Source organism: Antechinus flavipes, chromosome 5, assembly GCF_016432865.1.
Source record: "Antechinus flavipes isolate AdamAnt ecotype Samford, QLD, Australia chromosome 5, AdamAnt_v2, whole genome shotgun sequence".
In the NCBI taxonomy this organism is placed as follows: Eukaryota; Metazoa; Chordata; class Mammalia; order Dasyuromorphia; family Dasyuridae; genus Antechinus; species Antechinus flavipes.
The window spans coordinates 30,517,651-30,535,706 of record NC_067402.1 but is presented as its reverse complement, the minus strand read 5'-3'; the positions used below and the strand labels follow the sequence as shown (position 1 = coordinate 30,535,706).

At 34.1% G+C, this 18,056-nt stretch overlaps 1 protein-coding gene across 4 annotated transcripts in view; it reads right to left on the bottom strand.

Annotated features, from left to right (window-relative positions):
- ZNF385D (zinc finger protein 385D) overlaps positions 1 to 18,056 on the bottom strand; it is a 1,020,336-nt gene that overhangs the window by 155,483 nt on the left and 846,797 nt on the right. For all 4 annotated transcript variants that reach the window (XM_052000991.1, XM_052000992.1, XM_052000993.1 and 1 more), the window contains one exon: positions 4,332 to 4,442. In XM_052000991.1, the coding sequence (XP_051856951.1) occupies positions 4,332 to 4,442 (111 nt within the window). The remainder of the gene's footprint in view (positions 1 to 4,331; positions 4,443 to 18,056) is intronic.

The window sequence follows — 18,056 nt, the reverse complement described above, 5'->3', positions numbered from 1 at the left end:
ACAACCTAAAGATACCTTTCAACACTTAACAATTTTTAGATAACAATTCTGATTTGGTAAATTTTAATTTTGTTTAAGTAACATCCAAAAGCTCTTTTGAGATATGTATATAATTACATAAAAAGAGAAAAGGTAATTAAATTCAAATTAAAACAGTATCTCATGCAGTTTCTTAGGGGATCTTGGATCTTTCAGCAGACAAACTATTTCATGGCTCTTAAAGTAGAAGTTTTTCTTGGATGTCCACTTTCTTTGCTATGTAATAAAATCGTTTTTGTACTTTGAACTATTACTATAGAAGAAACATATAAGTAAAAGTTTGACTTCTGCCTTTTGAGAAATCCTAGAATTTAAAATGTACCTATAGGATACTAGTATTCTCAGACCTGAACACAAGATTTTTTTTTTCAAGACTCAAGCTACTTCCTTGAAATTGTCACACCTGAAAACATTTTTCTGTGTTCCTAGTTGGGGAAAATGTATCCATCCATTCATAAAAATGGCCCATACATCCCAAAACCCTCATTGGTGAACTTGACACTTTTGACTGTGTCTTCTGTTTCTATATCCATTTTACTGCTACAATAAATCACAACATTTTAGTCTGCTTAGAAGTTAGTGATGAAAACTGGCTATAGAGTAGTTTACTCCTCCTTTGGAGACCTTGACCAATCAATTAGTGGGCCAATCACTTCCTTATGCATCTATATACTCCTATATCCTGCCCAAACTTTGTTCTTCCATTCTTTATGTAATCTCTGTCCCCGAAACCCGGTCCTTCATCACCAACTGCCTCCTAGACCCTTTTTGGAGGCAGCTTTTAAGGAAGAAAATAGTAAAACCAAAACATTCCCACTCCTACCACACCAAAATATTCTAACAATTAGATTACCCCAAAATGAGATGGGCTGCTTTGGAAGAAAATAAATTTCTGGTCCTTGGAGTTCTTCAAGCAAAGACTTGAATGTGTATCATTTAATGGGGAATATTTTCTATTATGAATTGCACTAGAAATCTGCAGAGATTATTTATATCTCTGAACTAAATTCCATAATTCAGTCATCTTCATTTAATTCTCTATTCTTATCTTTCCAAAAAATTGATGTGTAAAGTGTTCATAATTTGCCTCTCCTAAGCAAGTCATAGGCTCAGAATGATTCTTCCTACAATAACTGATTTTCTGCTTAGAAAATGATATATCTCATTGAACTGATCTCTATTTGAATAAAATCAGCCCAGCCTTCTCAGAGTCTTTGATTGGCCATGGACCTTTATGGATCCTTTGTAGATTGTAAATTTCTTAAGGATAAAGGTTATTTTATTTTAAGCTTTATAACTCCAGATCCTTGTAGATAGTAAAATCTAAATAAACACATGTTAAATGTGTTACCACCATCACTCCAGTTACGACTATTAAAAATTTCATTTTAAGCAGGAATCATTAACCATTATGGTTAACCATCTTTTAGCAGTCTGGTTAAATCAAGGGACCCCTTCTCAGAATAACATTTTTAAATGCTTAAAATGGATGGTTATCAAACTTTAAAATAAGAGATTATAAACTCCTCTAAAGGATCCATATCTCTTTAAAGAATTCTTTTGTTATCTTTGGGCACAATTTTTTTTTCTGTGCCCACCTGCTTTTTCTTTGGATTTTGAAATCTGTGGGAGTTTGGACAATATTTTCTTTCATGATCCGCCCATTGGATTTTCTTTGTTAGAGATTATCTCCAGTGTTCAAACTCGAAGCTAGAAGAGGTTCACAGGCAACACTGATGGACATGCTGCTTCTCTGCTGCACACACTGGGCAAGAGCTGGCCCTTCAAAGGACATTGTATTCTGATTCTATGAGAAGTTTGTGTGACCAACAAACTCTGTAGAGATGGCCTCCTTTGGACTCAAGGTCACTTAATCACAAAACAAAGGAATCTCAACAGAGTTCTCTGTTCTTTTTGTGAAAGTAAATGATTATGCCAAAGGACTGCTTTTGAAGGGGACATAGCACTGGTGATACACTCATCTAGTTGAGATGGGGAGCCAAATAACCTGACAGTTTTGGAAAGTAGCAGAAGACATTTATCCATGGAAAACAAGTTTCATAGAAGGTTAAAAGTTTCTTTTAAAGGGAATGTCCAACAACACCTAAAAGAAAACTTCAGTAATTTTTTAAAATAGATACACACTATGTTTATAAATGGGAGTCATGTGTTTGGATATACTTGAATATTTACATATGCAAAGTGAATGTTATATAGTGTAAAGTACACAGCATTTGGAATCAGAGAATGTGGGTGAATTCCTTCATCAAAACTCAACTAAGACACTGAGCTCAATTTTGCCACTATGGCTTAAGAAAGACATTAATATGTTGGAGGGTTATAAAAGAGGATAATCTTGACCCTCATATTTCATTCACCTTAAAAAGCATTGCTTTTCTCTTCCTATGCAACAATAAACAGTATTAAATATGTGTGATAGCAACTTATACCAAAACTGTTTCTACCTGAACTCCAAAGGAAGAAAAGAATATAGGAAGAGGAATGGGAGGAAAAAGAAATGAAGGAATTAAAAGGAAGAAATAGAAGGGAAAGAGAAGAATGGGAAAAGGAGAGGGGAAGCAATAGAAACAACAGAACAGAAAGAAAAAAATAAAAAGAGAATAAGAGGAAAAGAAGTGGCAGAGAAAGAAACAATAATGATATCTGACATATTATATAGGAAGCATTATCCAGTTTCCTAATTGCTCTTGGTAATTGTAGTTTACTACTTTTTTTTTAATTTGTGAAAGTTAAAAACCAATTATCTGTTTAATATCTCCAAATATAGTAGTTCTTATTTACCTATTAAATATTCAAGAAAGATTTTAGATTTGTGACAGTTTCTACATAGAAAAATAGGTTTTATTTTCAGTTTCAAAGGATCTTAGGATACATTTTATCTAACCTACTCATTGTATAGATAAAGGCATTGAGGCCTTGGAAACTTAACTTGTCTGCTTTAAAGCCCAATTTAGAGACAGAATTTGAACCCAAGTGCTTTGACTGCATAGCCAGGGTTCATTGCACTATACTACAAACCTACTGTTTTGGTCCTGAAATGGTCATATCTTGTATGAGATCAACAAAGGGAATCTTCCCACATATTTTAAAAATAGTAAAACTGAACTTCCTAAAATTAACTTATCACTGAGAGAGAGTATTAATGCATAAAGAAGAAATTTTTTTATCTCGTACAAGTGAATTTTCATAGGTCATGGCTATAAAGAATCTGAAAACATAAAGGACTAGACACAGTTATATTTTAAGGCAGGTGCAGCAAGAAACCAAATCAGCCAATTGACAACACCAAAAATAGCAACAATAAAATCACTGATTTCTTCATGCAATGAACAGATAAAAATAGAGAATAATTTAGTTCTGCATGCTCTGTGACCTCTTAATTCACCAGACAGGGATGTAAATTCTATCCCCTTTTTGCTTGACTGCCCCTACCAGCAGAGTTTACAAGGCTCAAAAAGTAGGCTGCCCCAAAGAAAGAAAAATGTATTGATCCCAGCATCATCTTTATTCAGAATTAGTCACATGAGTGATACTCAGCCTTACAGTCAAAACCACACAGGAATACTGTCAACAGAAAACATAGACAGCATTCTTGGCAGGTGATGGTGGCAAGAAGGATCCTCTTGCTAGGGTGTGAGGACTTGAAGCTCTGTATCAGGGAAATTCTCATATTGTATTCAGACTCTTGGACATTCCCTGTGGAGCACTTTATGCCTTAAATTCTCTCAAGGAAATCTCATTCCTTAAAGTAAATTTTTAAGCACCCCTTGACAACTACATCAATACAAGGGGAATGCCTTAGGTATAGTCAGGTGACTAGTTAGCAGTAATCTGGACCAAAATGGAAACGTAAGATTGAGTGAATGAAGAGGGTAAATATAGAAAACACAAATATCGTCCATTGCACAACTTTGTTAAGGGTTAACCCTGCACATACAGCTCAAGTCAGTGGGCCTCCAATGGGCCTCTGTGGCTGAGAATCTGATGGGACACCAAGCAACCCTGGGTCATGTACTATTTCTTTGTGCACTAAGCAATGGTGTTAAAGTACCACTAAGATATACATTCAAAACATAGTGCATGCACTGTTTTTCCTTATCAAAAAATAAGCAGGCTTCCAAAAGAAGGGCACACCATAGATTAATATAGTTTCAATATAATAACAACTATAAACTTTTTCAGTTATGGAAGAATATTTAAGGCGGCTCTTTTCCTTTCTGATTACAAAAATATAATGAATTTTTATAGTGAATAACAAATAATGAACTTACATCAGAATTAAATCTCAACTGGCAAATGTTACACGATATGATTTGCTTTCTTCGATGAGGAAGAGGAACCCCAAATGTATGATTTATTACTGCTTTCTGAATTGGGTCCATCTGTAACAAGAAAAAAATAGAAATAAAAGTTGTCAGTTCCATTGGACTTCTTCCTGCTTTATTAAATAGGCAATCTGACCAGCTCTAATCCATAGTTTATGATTTTAAAAAAACTTTTTTTTTTAATTTAGAGGGATTAGTTTTCAATTTTCCCGGAAAACTAGGGCACAATAAACCCCAAGCTCAGGATGATAAAAAATAATAAATGTCTATATCACATCTTTCACAGCAATCCATTTCTAATTCAGGATTCATTGATTATGCTGTTTTATCACCATAAATAAATAATTGAAATGTCACAAGAACTTTTTTTGTCAAATGTAGTCACTGGTTATATACTTAATCTGTGTCTACATAGCAGCTATTTAAAAAAAAAAACTACATCAGTACACAGAATCGATCAACTTAGCTATTGTAAATATTGCAACTTTATTAGTCCATAATACTTAGAGTATTGCTCCTGTAGTCAGAAAGACTCATTTTTGTGAATCCAAATCCAGCCCCAAACATTTATTAGCTGTGTGACCCTAGACACTAATCCATCTACCTGTCTCCAGGGCAAACAAAGATTAAGTAACTTATCCAGAATCACACAATTAGTAAGTGTCTGAGGATGGATTTGGATTCATGAAAATGAATCTTCTTGCTCCAGGAATAAGCATGGAAGCTACATATTGTTAAAATAATTACTAAACATATATGCACTAAATGACAAAGCATCCGAATTCTTAAAGAAAAAGTTAAATTAATTACAAGAAAAAATAGACAGTAAAACTACACTCGTAATAGACCTCAAATTCCCACCCCCCTCTAAGAACTAGACAAATTTAACAGAAAAGCCCCAAATGATAAAGAAATCAAGAAGATGAATACAATCTTGGAAAAGTTAGATATGATAGCTATCTAAAGAAAATGGAAAGGGAATAGAAAGGAGCATAACTTTTTCTCGTTAGATATGGCATAGACCATTGGTGAATTTCATCCAAATACAAAAAAGCAGAAACAGTAAGTGTATCATTATCATGTCATAATGCAATAAAAATTGTATTCAATGAAGACACATGGATGCATATATTAAATGCTAATTGGAAAATAAACAATCTAATTCTAAAGAATGAGGGGGTTAAAGGATAAATCAGAAAAACAATCATTAATTTCATTAAAGAGAATGATAAAAATGAGAGAACACTCAAAAATGTGTGGTATTCAGTCAATGCAGTAATTACAGGGAAATGTATAACTCTAAATGCACATATCAGTGAAAGGGAGGAGGAACAGATTGATGAATTGGGAACTAAAAATAAAAATTTAACAAAAAATTAAAATCCTTAATTAAGCCTCAAAATGGAAATCTTGAAAATTGAGGGATTTTGAATAATAAAAACTAAAACTAACAACTAAAACTAAGGATAGGTTTTATGAAAGAAAATCAATAAAATAAATTTTTAAAAATTGGTAGATTTGATTTTTAAAAAAAGAAAGAAAAAAACAAATTGCTAGCATCAAAAAATTAAAAGTGACTGTAGCACCAAAAAAGATTAAACTAACTACTGGGAATTATTTTGCTTATCATATGCTAGTAAAGCTGAAAAAATAATGAAACAGATGAATATTTACCAAAAAAAAATTAATTGCCCACATTAACAGAAGAGGAGTTAGAATATTTAAATAACCATATCTTAGAAAAAACAAATTGAAGAAACCAATGAACTACCTTAAAAAAAAATCCCAGGACCAGACAGATTCATAAGTGAATTCTGTTAAACATTTAAAGAACAATTAAGCTCAATACTATACAAATTTTTGAAAGAAATAGTTAAAGAAAAAATCTTTCCAAATTCCTTTAATGATACAAATATGATTTTAATACCTAAGCTAGGGAGAACAGAACCAGAGAAAGAAAACTATAGACCAATTTCCATCATGAATATTGTGCAAAAAATTTAAATAAAATACTAGCAAGATTACAGCAATGTATCACAAAGATCATACACTATGATCAGGTGGGAATTATTCCATGAGTGTAGGGTTGATTCAATATCAGGAAAACTATCAGTATAATTGACCAATAAGAAATCAAAAATCATGATGATAACAATAGATAGAAAGAAAAAGTTTTTGACAAAATACAATACTCATTATGATTAAAAAACAATCTTAGAAAGCATATGAATTAATGAAACCTTTCTCAAAATGATAAGTAGCATTTAATCTAAAACTAAGAACGAGGGGTGGGGGGAAGAAACTTGGAGCTACAGAAGATGGTGAAGAAAAGATAGGAAATAGTCTGAACTCTCCCCAAAACTCCAAACAATCACAAATAATGCCTCAAATCAAATTATGCAGTGGCAGAATCCACAAGAGGATAAACAAACTATTTCCCAGACCAAGGCAACTTAGAAGGTCAGCAGGAAAGGTCTTTTGCACGAGGTTGAAGATGGAGTATAATCCAGTATAGGATGGTCACCAGCAAACCAGAGGCAGGCCTATGGGATGACTGAATCAGTGGTGGCAGAGGTGGTTTCTAGACTGCTTATACCACAGACAGTAAAGGAATCACAAGAAAATTACAGGAGTCCCTTTGCTGGCACCAGAAGCAGGACTCTTGTTGCATTGCCCATATGTGGATCTGGGAAATAGTCCTGGATCTCGGTGTCAAGGTGAGAGGAGTGGCAGCACATCAGGCTTGAGACCTTGGTCACAGTTCCATTAAGGAAAAGAATGCTTGTGATTTGTCATAGACCAGAGTACATATCAGGAAAGTGGTAAACATAACTCTCCCTAGATCATACCAATTTGGAAGAACTCAAAATTGACAAGTCCCCAGCATTATCCTTGAAAAGAGATGCATACAAATTCTGAAACTTGGGACAGTGCTCCCTTTACTCCAGAACAAGAGTTCCACATTATCAAAGAGTTAAAATTCAAAAAATAAGCTGGGGAAAATGAGCAAAAAGCAGGAAAAAATCCTGTCCATAGAAAAGTTAATTTAAAAAATATCTCCAGCAGTCATGTTGTAAAAAAAGAATCAGAACAAAAGGGAAAAACCATGAAAAGGAAAATGGTATGCTTCGATCACCATTAAGACTTTACAATTCTTTCTCTGGGTTTTCTTGGCATTTTTCATCCTGAGTCTTGTAGGATTATTTTAGATCATGTTGCTGAGAAGGGCAAAATCTATCAAAGTTGACCACATAATCTTTCTGTTACTATGTACAATGTTCTTTGGTTCTGCTCACTTCACTCAGCATCAGTTCATGTAAGTCTTTCCAAAAGTTTTTTTTTCTGAAATCTGCCTGCTCATTATTTCTTATAGCAAAAGAGAATTCCATTACATATATTAATCATAATTTGTTCAGTCATTCCCCAACTGATAGGCATACCACTCAATTTATAATTCTTTGTATCACTAAAAAGAGAGCTGTTTGCATGAGTCCTTTTCCATTTTTAATGCTTTCTTTGGAACATAGACCTAGGAGAGGAATTGCTGGGTCAAAGTGGGTTCACAATTCCACTGACAATTGCATTGGTATTTCAGTCTTTCCATATCCTCTTCAATACTTATATTTCTTTTCTGTTATATTAACCAATTTGACAGATGTGAGATAGTACGTCAGAGTTGTTTTAATTTACATTTCTCTAATAAATAGTGATTTAGAGCTTTTTATATGACTATATATGGTTTTAATTTCTTCTTGCTTATAATATAGAAAAGTTATAAAAGCCTCAAAGAAAAATACGAATTAGTCTCAGTCCATAGAAGAACTCAAAAAGAATTATAAAAGTCAAATGAGAATGAAAGGGGAAAATTGGGAAGAGAAATGAAAGTGATGCAAGAAAATCACCAAAAAAAAAAAAAAAAAAAAGGGTCAACAACTGGTAAAGAAGGCAAAAAATACCGATAGAAATAATGCCTTAAAATGGAATAGTCTAAATTTTTTTAAAGGCATAAAAATCAAATTAAGAAAAGAATGCCTTAAAAAGCAGAATAGTTTAACTCAAAAAAAAGATGGAAAAATTCATTATAGAAAAGAACTTAAAAAGAAGAATTGGCCAAGGAAAAAGGAGCAACACAAGCTCACTGGAAAAATAAATTCCTTAGAAACAAAATTGGATAATCAATGTTGGAGGTGATATGAGGAAACTGAAACACTAATGTGTTGTTTGTGGAGTTGTGAACTGATCAGACATCCTGGAGCGCACTTTGGACCTATGCCCAAAGGTCTATAAAACTGTGCATACCCTTTGATTTACCAGTCTCATTTCTGTATCTTCATCTCAAAGAGATCATAAAAGAGGAGAAATGATCCACACGCAAAAATGTTTGTCGTAGCTCTTCATATGGTGACAAGGAATTAGAAAATGAGTAGATGGCCATCAATTGAGTAGATGGGAATCACTTGAATAAGTTATGGCATATGAATATTATGGAATATTATTGTTGTATAAGAAACAGTGAGCAGTCTGATTTCAAAAAGTTTTATAAACTGATGCTGAGTGAAGTGAGCAGAACCAGGAGGGTAGTGAACAACAATAACAAGAATATGGTGTGATGTTGATCAACTATGATAAACTTATCTTTTCTCAGAATTCAGTGATTCAAGAAAATCCCAATAGACTTGGGATGGAAAATGTTATCTGCATCCAAAAAGACTATAGAGACTGAATGCAGATCAAAGCATAGTATTCTCATCTTTTTCTTTGTTTGTTTTCTTTCTGGTGGTTTTTCCCTTTTGTTTTCAGTTTTCTTTCACAGCACAACTAATATAGAAATGTTTAAAATGATTGTACATGTATAATTTATATCAGATTGCTTACTGTCTTCAGGAGAGGGAGGTAAGGGATAGAGGGAGAAAACATTTGGAACTCAAAAACAAGATTGAACAAGTGGAAGCTAATGATGTCTTTATGAGACATCAAGAAACAATACAAAATAAGATGAATAAATAAACAGAAGAAAATGTGAAATATCTCCTTAGAAAAACAACTGTACTGGAAAATAGATCCAGGAGTCATTTTAGGCCATATTAAAAATAGCATCCTAAGACTTCTTTCCCACAGCCACCAAGGACTTCAGAAATAATCAGATCTCAATCCACCAGCTGATACATAAATTGGAAAGTAGAGGCTGTCTTGGAAGAGAAGTCGTAGAAATGAGAGTAAATACTGTAGTATATTCTGGGTAGTTGTTGTACTGTGAATAAAAAGGGTTTAATTCCCATGAAAAATGGTATGAATATACCAGAACCCATAAGGAAAAAAAAGGTTCCTTTATTAAAGACTCTCGAAATAATTTTTAAATGAAATTTCATTTTCAAGTGTTCTGAAACTGTCAGCATCAATCAACAGACAACTGTTATGTGTGAAAAAATATGCTAGATATGACATTGCATGTTAATGTAATATTCACGTTCAAGGTATGATTTTAGTAATTCAATCATTCAGAAAATAGTCATATAAGTAAGATAGAAGAAGAAGAGAAAGAGGAGAAAAAGAGGAGGAAGAAGAAGAATGAGGAAGAAGTTGAACAAGCTTTCCCATCAAACCTTGACAAATTGCATAAACATTAAAATATGTTCTAAAAACAGTATTGTAAAAGATAAAAGGGAGAGTAAACTAGTGCTATTACTTTAAGAGAATAGAAGCTGTAATCAGATAACCTGAGTTCAAAATCTGCTATTATTACTTACATATGTGACTGTGGCCAACTCAGTGGACCTACCTGGACCTCAGTTTCCTCATCTTTAAAAATTATTAAAAGAGATTTCAGCGATTAACTTGGATGCTTCTTCCAGTTTTAAATCCACGATCTTATGATCAAGAGTTCAACTATTTTGCACGAATGTAGTCAAAATATGTAGTCAAAAACTAGTATATTTAGCCAAAAAATTCTGCTTTCTTCAATTCTGGCCACTTTTTGTTGCTCCACTGAAAGCTCAATTCAAGAAGGGCAAAAACAAACAAAACAAAGCAGTTAAACTTCTAAATTCTAAATACAGCTATGATCTTTAAATTACAGTATATAAAAAAAGGAAATAAATCGACCTATATTTAGTATCATATAACAACATGATTCTTTAACCTTTCATGAGAAGGTAGCTACATTAAGTAATAAAAATTAAGTGAAACTGAGTTGTCAGAATCTTAAATAAATGATCTTTTCAATATATGCTTAAACATGTGGGAGAGGAAGGAGAGATTATTGATATAAATAGATACCCCCAAACCATTGACTTAATCAGCTAATTATTTAGTGTTCAAAAAATTTTGAATATAAAAATAATTCATTTCATCCTTTTATTTTCCACAGCTACTGCCGCTATTTTGCCTATTTTTATGTTTGAATTCAATTCCAGATTCAACCTATGACCTTTCTTAATCCCAAATGAATATGTTTTGCTTAATTTGGGGCAAATGGATCATCGGATTCAGACTGAACTCTGACTGTTTTCTCCTTAAATCCTGTTTGAGTTTTCTGCTAAATTAATTTGTAAAGGGGGTTACCAAAGACAAGCCTGAAGTCAAAGTGCAGAGCAAGGTTTTCTTCCCAAGGATATCCATTTCCTTTCTTTCATTTTCTATCAAAGAAGAGATTTACTTATTAGGGGTCTATTTCTACTTCCCCAGTATACTTGTCATCTTGCTATTATTATTGCTGTAATCATCAATCTCACTTTAAAAAAAAATCAAAGTTGAATCCTTGGAAAATTAGACTTTTAAACAGCATGGCAAGGAAGAATCTTGAAACTATCTGTTCAACCAACTGGACTTTTTGTTTATTTTTATTTTTTTGCTGCTTCAGAATTCACTCAAGAATTATATAGCAATAGGCAATATGCTTTTTGAACTACTGCTTTCATACTGTGTGATATCATTCATCTTAACCCACAAAGTTAAGAAAGAATAATAATGCCATGAAGGGTGAGAGAAATTAAATATTTATATTTATGTGTTAGGCACTTCACTGATGGTTTTTCAACCCTTATTATCTTATTTGATCCTTTTAACAACACTGGAAGGTAAATATTATTATTGCTTCATTAACAGTTGAAAAAACTGAAGCATACAAAGATTAACTACCCTTGCCTAGGGTCATAGAATTTATGAGAGTCTGAGGTCAAATTGGAACTCAAGTTTTTTTCTGATTCTAGACTTAACTCTCAATCCACTGTACCACTGGCTGCCTCTAACTTAAGTGCATAAACTCTAAGAATTCCAAAACAGATAATAATCAACTTCTCTGCACTGAAGGTCTTTAAGCAAAGTTTGGTGACTAATCATTGCATCAGTATATATCTATTCATGTTCTTATTACATGTCACTAGTAATGCTAAGCACTGATTAGTTGGTTGATTGTTTTCCTTTGTTCTTGAAGAGTACTAAAATGGCCTCATTAATTTAGAGTCAAGTTGTAATTGTCAATTACAAATTGAGCTTGGGATGCTCTGCCACAGGTCGGACACAAATAGTCCCTATGAATATGTGGGGTAGCTTCTCTAACTGTGTATCTCATGAGATGAGCTAAGCACTAGTAATAAAAAGAATAGGGAAAAAAAAATTAGAGCCTGACTTAAAGAAGCCCTGAGGAGGCACCCCTACTGCTATCCCCTTAATTTGAAAGATGCAGAAACTATAGCCAAGAAAGGTAGAAATTTATGCAAGATTATAGAAATCAGCCTGAGAAGTTGAATCTATTCCACTTACTTTCATCCCAGACCAATATGAACACGCCATACTGAGTTTCAAATGCCCTGTACTGAAACTCACACAATTCACACCCATGCATCCCTTTCTCTGAGACACACACACAAATACAAATGAACAAGGATCACTTTGGAGAGCCAGTCTTTGCTCTAGTCTAATGTCACACAGACATTGTTTGAGTAGCAGCCAGAGGCTGAGAAATCCTATGCCCAGAGATTTGCAACAGCAGATTAGAGCTAACAAAACCAGTGGGTCACTGAACTCTAACCATCTACCCAACTGCCACACATTCCAACTTTGAATTAACAAATTAACAGAAATGCATATTAGAAAGGCAACGTGACATCTGGGGGATTAGACACTTTGTCATGCTTATTATTACACAATATTAAAATAGTCTTGCTGTTCCTCTCCCTGAATTTTCCATCTCCCACCTCCATGCTTATGGACTGATCATCACTAATGCCTACAAAACACTCTTTGGTTAACACTTAGAATCATTTCCCCCTTTAAAGATTCATGAAAGAGATATCTTTTACATGAGGCTTTTCTTAATCCTCCCAGATGTTAGTGCCTTCCCTTTCAAAAAAAATATTTGCTTTATATATAGTGAATATATATGTGTGTCTGAGTGTGTGTGTGTTTGTGTGTGCGTGTGTATGTATAAATACACATAGAAAGAAAGAGACAGAGAGGAGAGGGAGAGAGAGGAAGGGATAAAAGAAAAGAGAGGGAGAGAGACTAGTTATGTTCATTATATATATATTTGTATAATGGGAATATAAGATACATAGAGAACATAGTAAATATTCGCCATATCTATTTATCATAAATATAGAATATATAGAGTGAATATTTACCACATATGTATATAGTATGCATATGTATAAAATGAACATAGAATATATATAGACAGAGAATATTCACCATATATATGTATAGTTCATGTATATATCATGAATATAGAATATATTTGCCATATTCACTATGAATGTTCACTATATTCACCATATAGAGAATATTCACTATATTAAAAGGACTTTTTTTGAAGGGGAAGGTACTAGCATCTGGGAAGATTAAGGAAAGAATCATGAAAGAGATCTTTCTGTGTGTGTCTGTGTATACACACAGACACACACACATCTCCATATATATTATATATACATGCATATATTAATATCTACACATATATGGTTTATGAGTGTGTATACATGTGTATGTATATATAGATAGATAGATAGTTTTCTACAGTAAAATATAAGCATCTTGAGCATAAGGATAGTTTTAATTCCTTTTTCTTTCCACCCTCAATTCCTGAACCTAGCATAATGCCTGGAACATAATAGATACCAAATATATGCTTGTTAATCGATTAACTAATCCAAGACTAAATCTAAAGCACAGGAGTAGAAACAGATAATTTAGATCATTACCTAAATATTTATGTAAACCAATGGTTTATAAAATATATCTATCAATATTTGGTGCCACAGAAATTGCAAGAGAAGACAATAATGTGATTAGTTTTTGAAAATATATCGTAATATATTTTGTGGAGCAACTTATATCTGCCATTGAGCCTGATGTTTGTGCAGTCACAAATATGTCACCTGTACCATTCTTTATATTTAATCACAAACAGGATCAACTAAGGGATAAACAGGACACATACATTTTCACATTACTGATTGCCTAATTCCATCAAACCCATTATGCACAAAATAGAGGCTCCTGGGATACTCCAACAACTGCTGCTTAATAAATTAGAGATGGAGGGAGCAGGGAAAGGTAAGACAAGTAGTGGAAAAGGGAAGTAAAAACAGATGGCTCTCAATGAGGCAGATTGCTAAGAATAAGGAGACACCATTGCAAAGAAGGGGGAGGGGATTTGGGTAGGTAAATGTATATGGGGGAATGATATTAAAATCTCCTGTCACCACATTGCTAGGAATTATAAATAGGAGCTGCTGCTAGAAACCCACAGTCAGGGATGGATGGATATGCCTTGTGGGACTGGCTGCTGGCCTCTTTTCATTTATACCTGCACACATGAATAGGGATTACCTTCAGTGGGGCATCTTCCAGAATACAGCCTAATGTCTACTACATCCTCATTCTCATTTAGACCCTGACACTATTCTGAAAAATGAATGCCTGAGCTTCTAGAAACCAAAATATTTGGATGCTTGCCAAAATAGTTTGAACGTGTCTAAATGTAAGAAACTTTCCCCTGCCAAGAACTTTGAATATGGCTATATGCCCGAATATTAAAGCTCCATAAAGCAGCATACTAATGATGATGAAGCAAAGAAGGAAGATAGAAAGGGGAAGCAAGAGCATGAGTGGATCAAATGATAATGTCTCATTTTTATGGGGAAAAGTTGTTGCCAATTTATAGTGTTATTCACCAGAAATGTGGGACCTGTTACTATTAAATATATGGGAAGTCCTCAGGTCTCTCTGTGTGCAATACTGATAAATGAGTGAAAAAATAAAGTGACCCAAATAAAACCCTAGGCTATTAGAACAGGGAAGACTTAGAGAGCATTACATATAAACTCACTATTTTATAGATGAGAAAACCGAAGACCAAAGCACTTAAGTCAGATTTTCAAAGTTGGTTTTTTAAAATATTTTTAAAAGCAAAATTGTAGACTGTTATGAAATAATACTGTGTGTGAATAGCCAAGACCATTAGAGATTTAATTCAAGGGCACCTGAGAGTCTGCACCTTCAGAGTGAAGAACAAGAGGAAGCTAGGGTGATAAGACTGAACCTTTGAAACTGGAGAAGATTAAATAAATAAAGGCTAATCAAGGAAGGGAGGAGATATAGAGGCAGTGTTTTCCTTGTCTTCTTCACTGAGCAAACTTAATCTTCATACAGTAAAGCAGAATTTTCAGGCATTTTGGAAAAAGGCTGTCAATAAACATTTATTAAATACCCAGTATGTTCCAAACGTGGTGCTAAATGCTGAGGATGCAAAGAAAGACAGTCTTTGTGATGAAGATACAAACAACTATATGCAAATATGACATACAGAGGAGAAACTGGAAATAATAGAGGAAAGGAATTAACATTAAAGGCACTTAGGAAAAGCTCACAGAAAATGGGCTTTTATGTAAAGTGTACTCCATATGGGAAGGAAGGGAAAGAGGGAGGAAGGAAGGAAGGAAGGAAGGAAGGAAGGAAGGAAGGAAGGAAGGAAGGAAGGAAGGAAGAAGGAAGGAAGGAAGGAAGAAGGAAGGAAGGAAGGAAGGAAGGAAAAAAAGATGGAAGAAAGAGAAGGAAGAGGAGGGAAGGAGGGAGGGAAGGGAAGGAAATGAGGGGAAAGAAGGAAGGAAGGAAGGGAGGAAGATGATGCTTTCCATAAAGCATCTATACTTGATTTCCGTGCTATACAATCCACTTATTTTTTTCTGCTTGTGACCTTTACCAGGGAGATAAGTAGTCAAGAAGGTAGAGCAGGAAGAGGATGGGTGCCAATACTCCTAAAGAAAACATTAACATCCCCATCATCCCAAGGCTGTGTATTGGCAGGATATAAACACAGGGCTCTTAGAATTTAATGTTGCCTAAACTGGAATCTGTATAGCATGAATACATTGACAGGAGGGTAAACAAGAAAGCTTAGAGAAGTTTTTGTTAAGCTGCCTAAAGTCTTAGGAACAGGATACAAGAAGAGGCTCCTCGATGATGACTCCGTATCAATCAATCAATCAATATAAGAGCTTATTAGATGACAGGTATCATGCTAAATTCTAAGGATATAAAGACAAAAGCACTTCCTACTTTCAGGTAGTTTACATTGATTTTTATTAAGTGCCTACTGTGTACCTGGAAGATATCAAGTTCTCAAATGTATGAACACATCAAATGTATGCTTGTATAGTCATTTATGTAGTACCATAATAGTATGTATTACTTCCAGCCCATCACATAAAACCCTTGCTTAGTGAACACTTCAGGATCTGGGCATTAGGGATGGAGAAGGGAGTGTCCAATCAACATGTTAATGGATTTTCCTGAATTCTTCTTAACATTGCATAGCTGTAGAATGAGCCTTATTGCCACTTAAGATGGTACCTTAGGAAGGAATACCTCCAATATTTCTTTTATAATAATTTTTGCTACTCTTTGAATATAGTTGGACTACAAAGAGAGCATGACATATTGAAGAGAAAACCAGACAGTCTTGGAATAAAAAAAAATACCCTGGTTTATTCTTTACATCTTCCATAACTAACTCTCTTCCATGTGAATATCACATGAAGTGGCACTTAAAGCCAAACCTTAGTACAGAAATTCTTAATCCAATTTGAAACTTTCCCAGAGGTCATGGTACAGAATGGTTATATAATCTGCCTCTGGTTTTTAATTTTTTTAATTTTTTTATTTTGTGTGTGTGTGTGTGTGTGTGTGTATGTTTATCCCCCTATTCAGTCATTAGCAAACAGAAAAGGTTACCATCTATCTTTCTCTACAGATAAACAAAGCCTGGCTTATAACAATTGGCAAGAAAGAAAGAAAGAAAGGAAGGAAGGAAGGAAGGAAGAGAACAAGGCAAATACACAATCTAGATCTCCCCTCATCCTTTCCTCCCCAGAAGACCATACTGTGTTTTGTACCTCAGCAATTTCAAGAGAAAAGGGGTGGGGTGGGGGGAATGCAATTTCTTTAAGGGATAATTCTGAATGCTTTCTGAACTTCTTAACCTTTTCTTTGAAGGAATTATCTATCTGCAGGCTTTGACATCCTTCTGAAGAGTTAGCTGCATATTTAAGCGTGCACAGAGAGCATAAGCCAGGTGCTTCTTCCTCTGATCACAGTCTGTTGTTTCCCATCATAACTGTAGTAATAACATTTTCAAGAACAATGGATAGTTCTATTTGCCTGACAAAATTACAGGATTTCCAAGTTGGAAGGAAAGCACTGAATGCACCCACCCCTATAATAGAATCCCATCTTTAATACTTCCAACAAGTGTTATTCTGGCTTTTGCCTGAAGCCCTCCAGTGATAGGGTCCTAACCATATCTCAAGGTAGCCTTAGATACTTCTTAGTACTGCTTAGTAACTTGTCTGTTTTTTTTTCCCTAACATGAATTCTAAACTCTTTTCTTTCTCCCTCTGTTCCTTACATTTTGCAAAAGTATTCAAGCAGAAGTCAGTCACTTTTCCACCAGAAAGCCCATCAAATATTTGAATATTGCTATGCGCTTGAGGAATTTGGTTCAGCGGTCCTCCCAAATGCTTCAGAAGCATAGCAATTGCACACATGACTTTTAAAAGTTATTTATAAAGAATTGACACCCTCTTCATCCATCTCCACATATACAGAAGTCCAGTCAAACCAAGAAACATTTATTAAGCACTTATTCTATGCTAGGTATTACACAAAGTGCTAATCCACACATAACCTGCTTTGTATCAAATTTTCATTATTCTATCTTTCCATCAACTCTAGTCCCTAGTAGTCACTCCCATGTCCAGCTTGGAAGATTAACAATAATACATCTAATAGGCCTCAGCTCAACCTTCTGTTGCTCATTGTTTGGATTCTGGTGGTTTATTATGTAGCCCACTATGTTTAAATGTATCTAATATGTTTTCATGTGTATTGCCTATATAGTTACAAAAAGACTATATGCAATTAAATGTATCTGTTTTCTTGGGTAATATATGCTGTAATGTTTGAAAAGAGCTATGGATTAGATTAAAGAAATATAGCAGATTTTAAGAAAATTTGGACTTTCTCAGCAGGATAGATATTTGAAACTATTCCAATTTGATAAAAACAAACAGAACATATCTTCCTAAAATGAAGTAAAGCAAAAGAATAGAACATTGCTTACTCTCTGAGAACCATACAGAGTTTCATAAATCCAGCTAGAAGGAAAATAGTTAAATA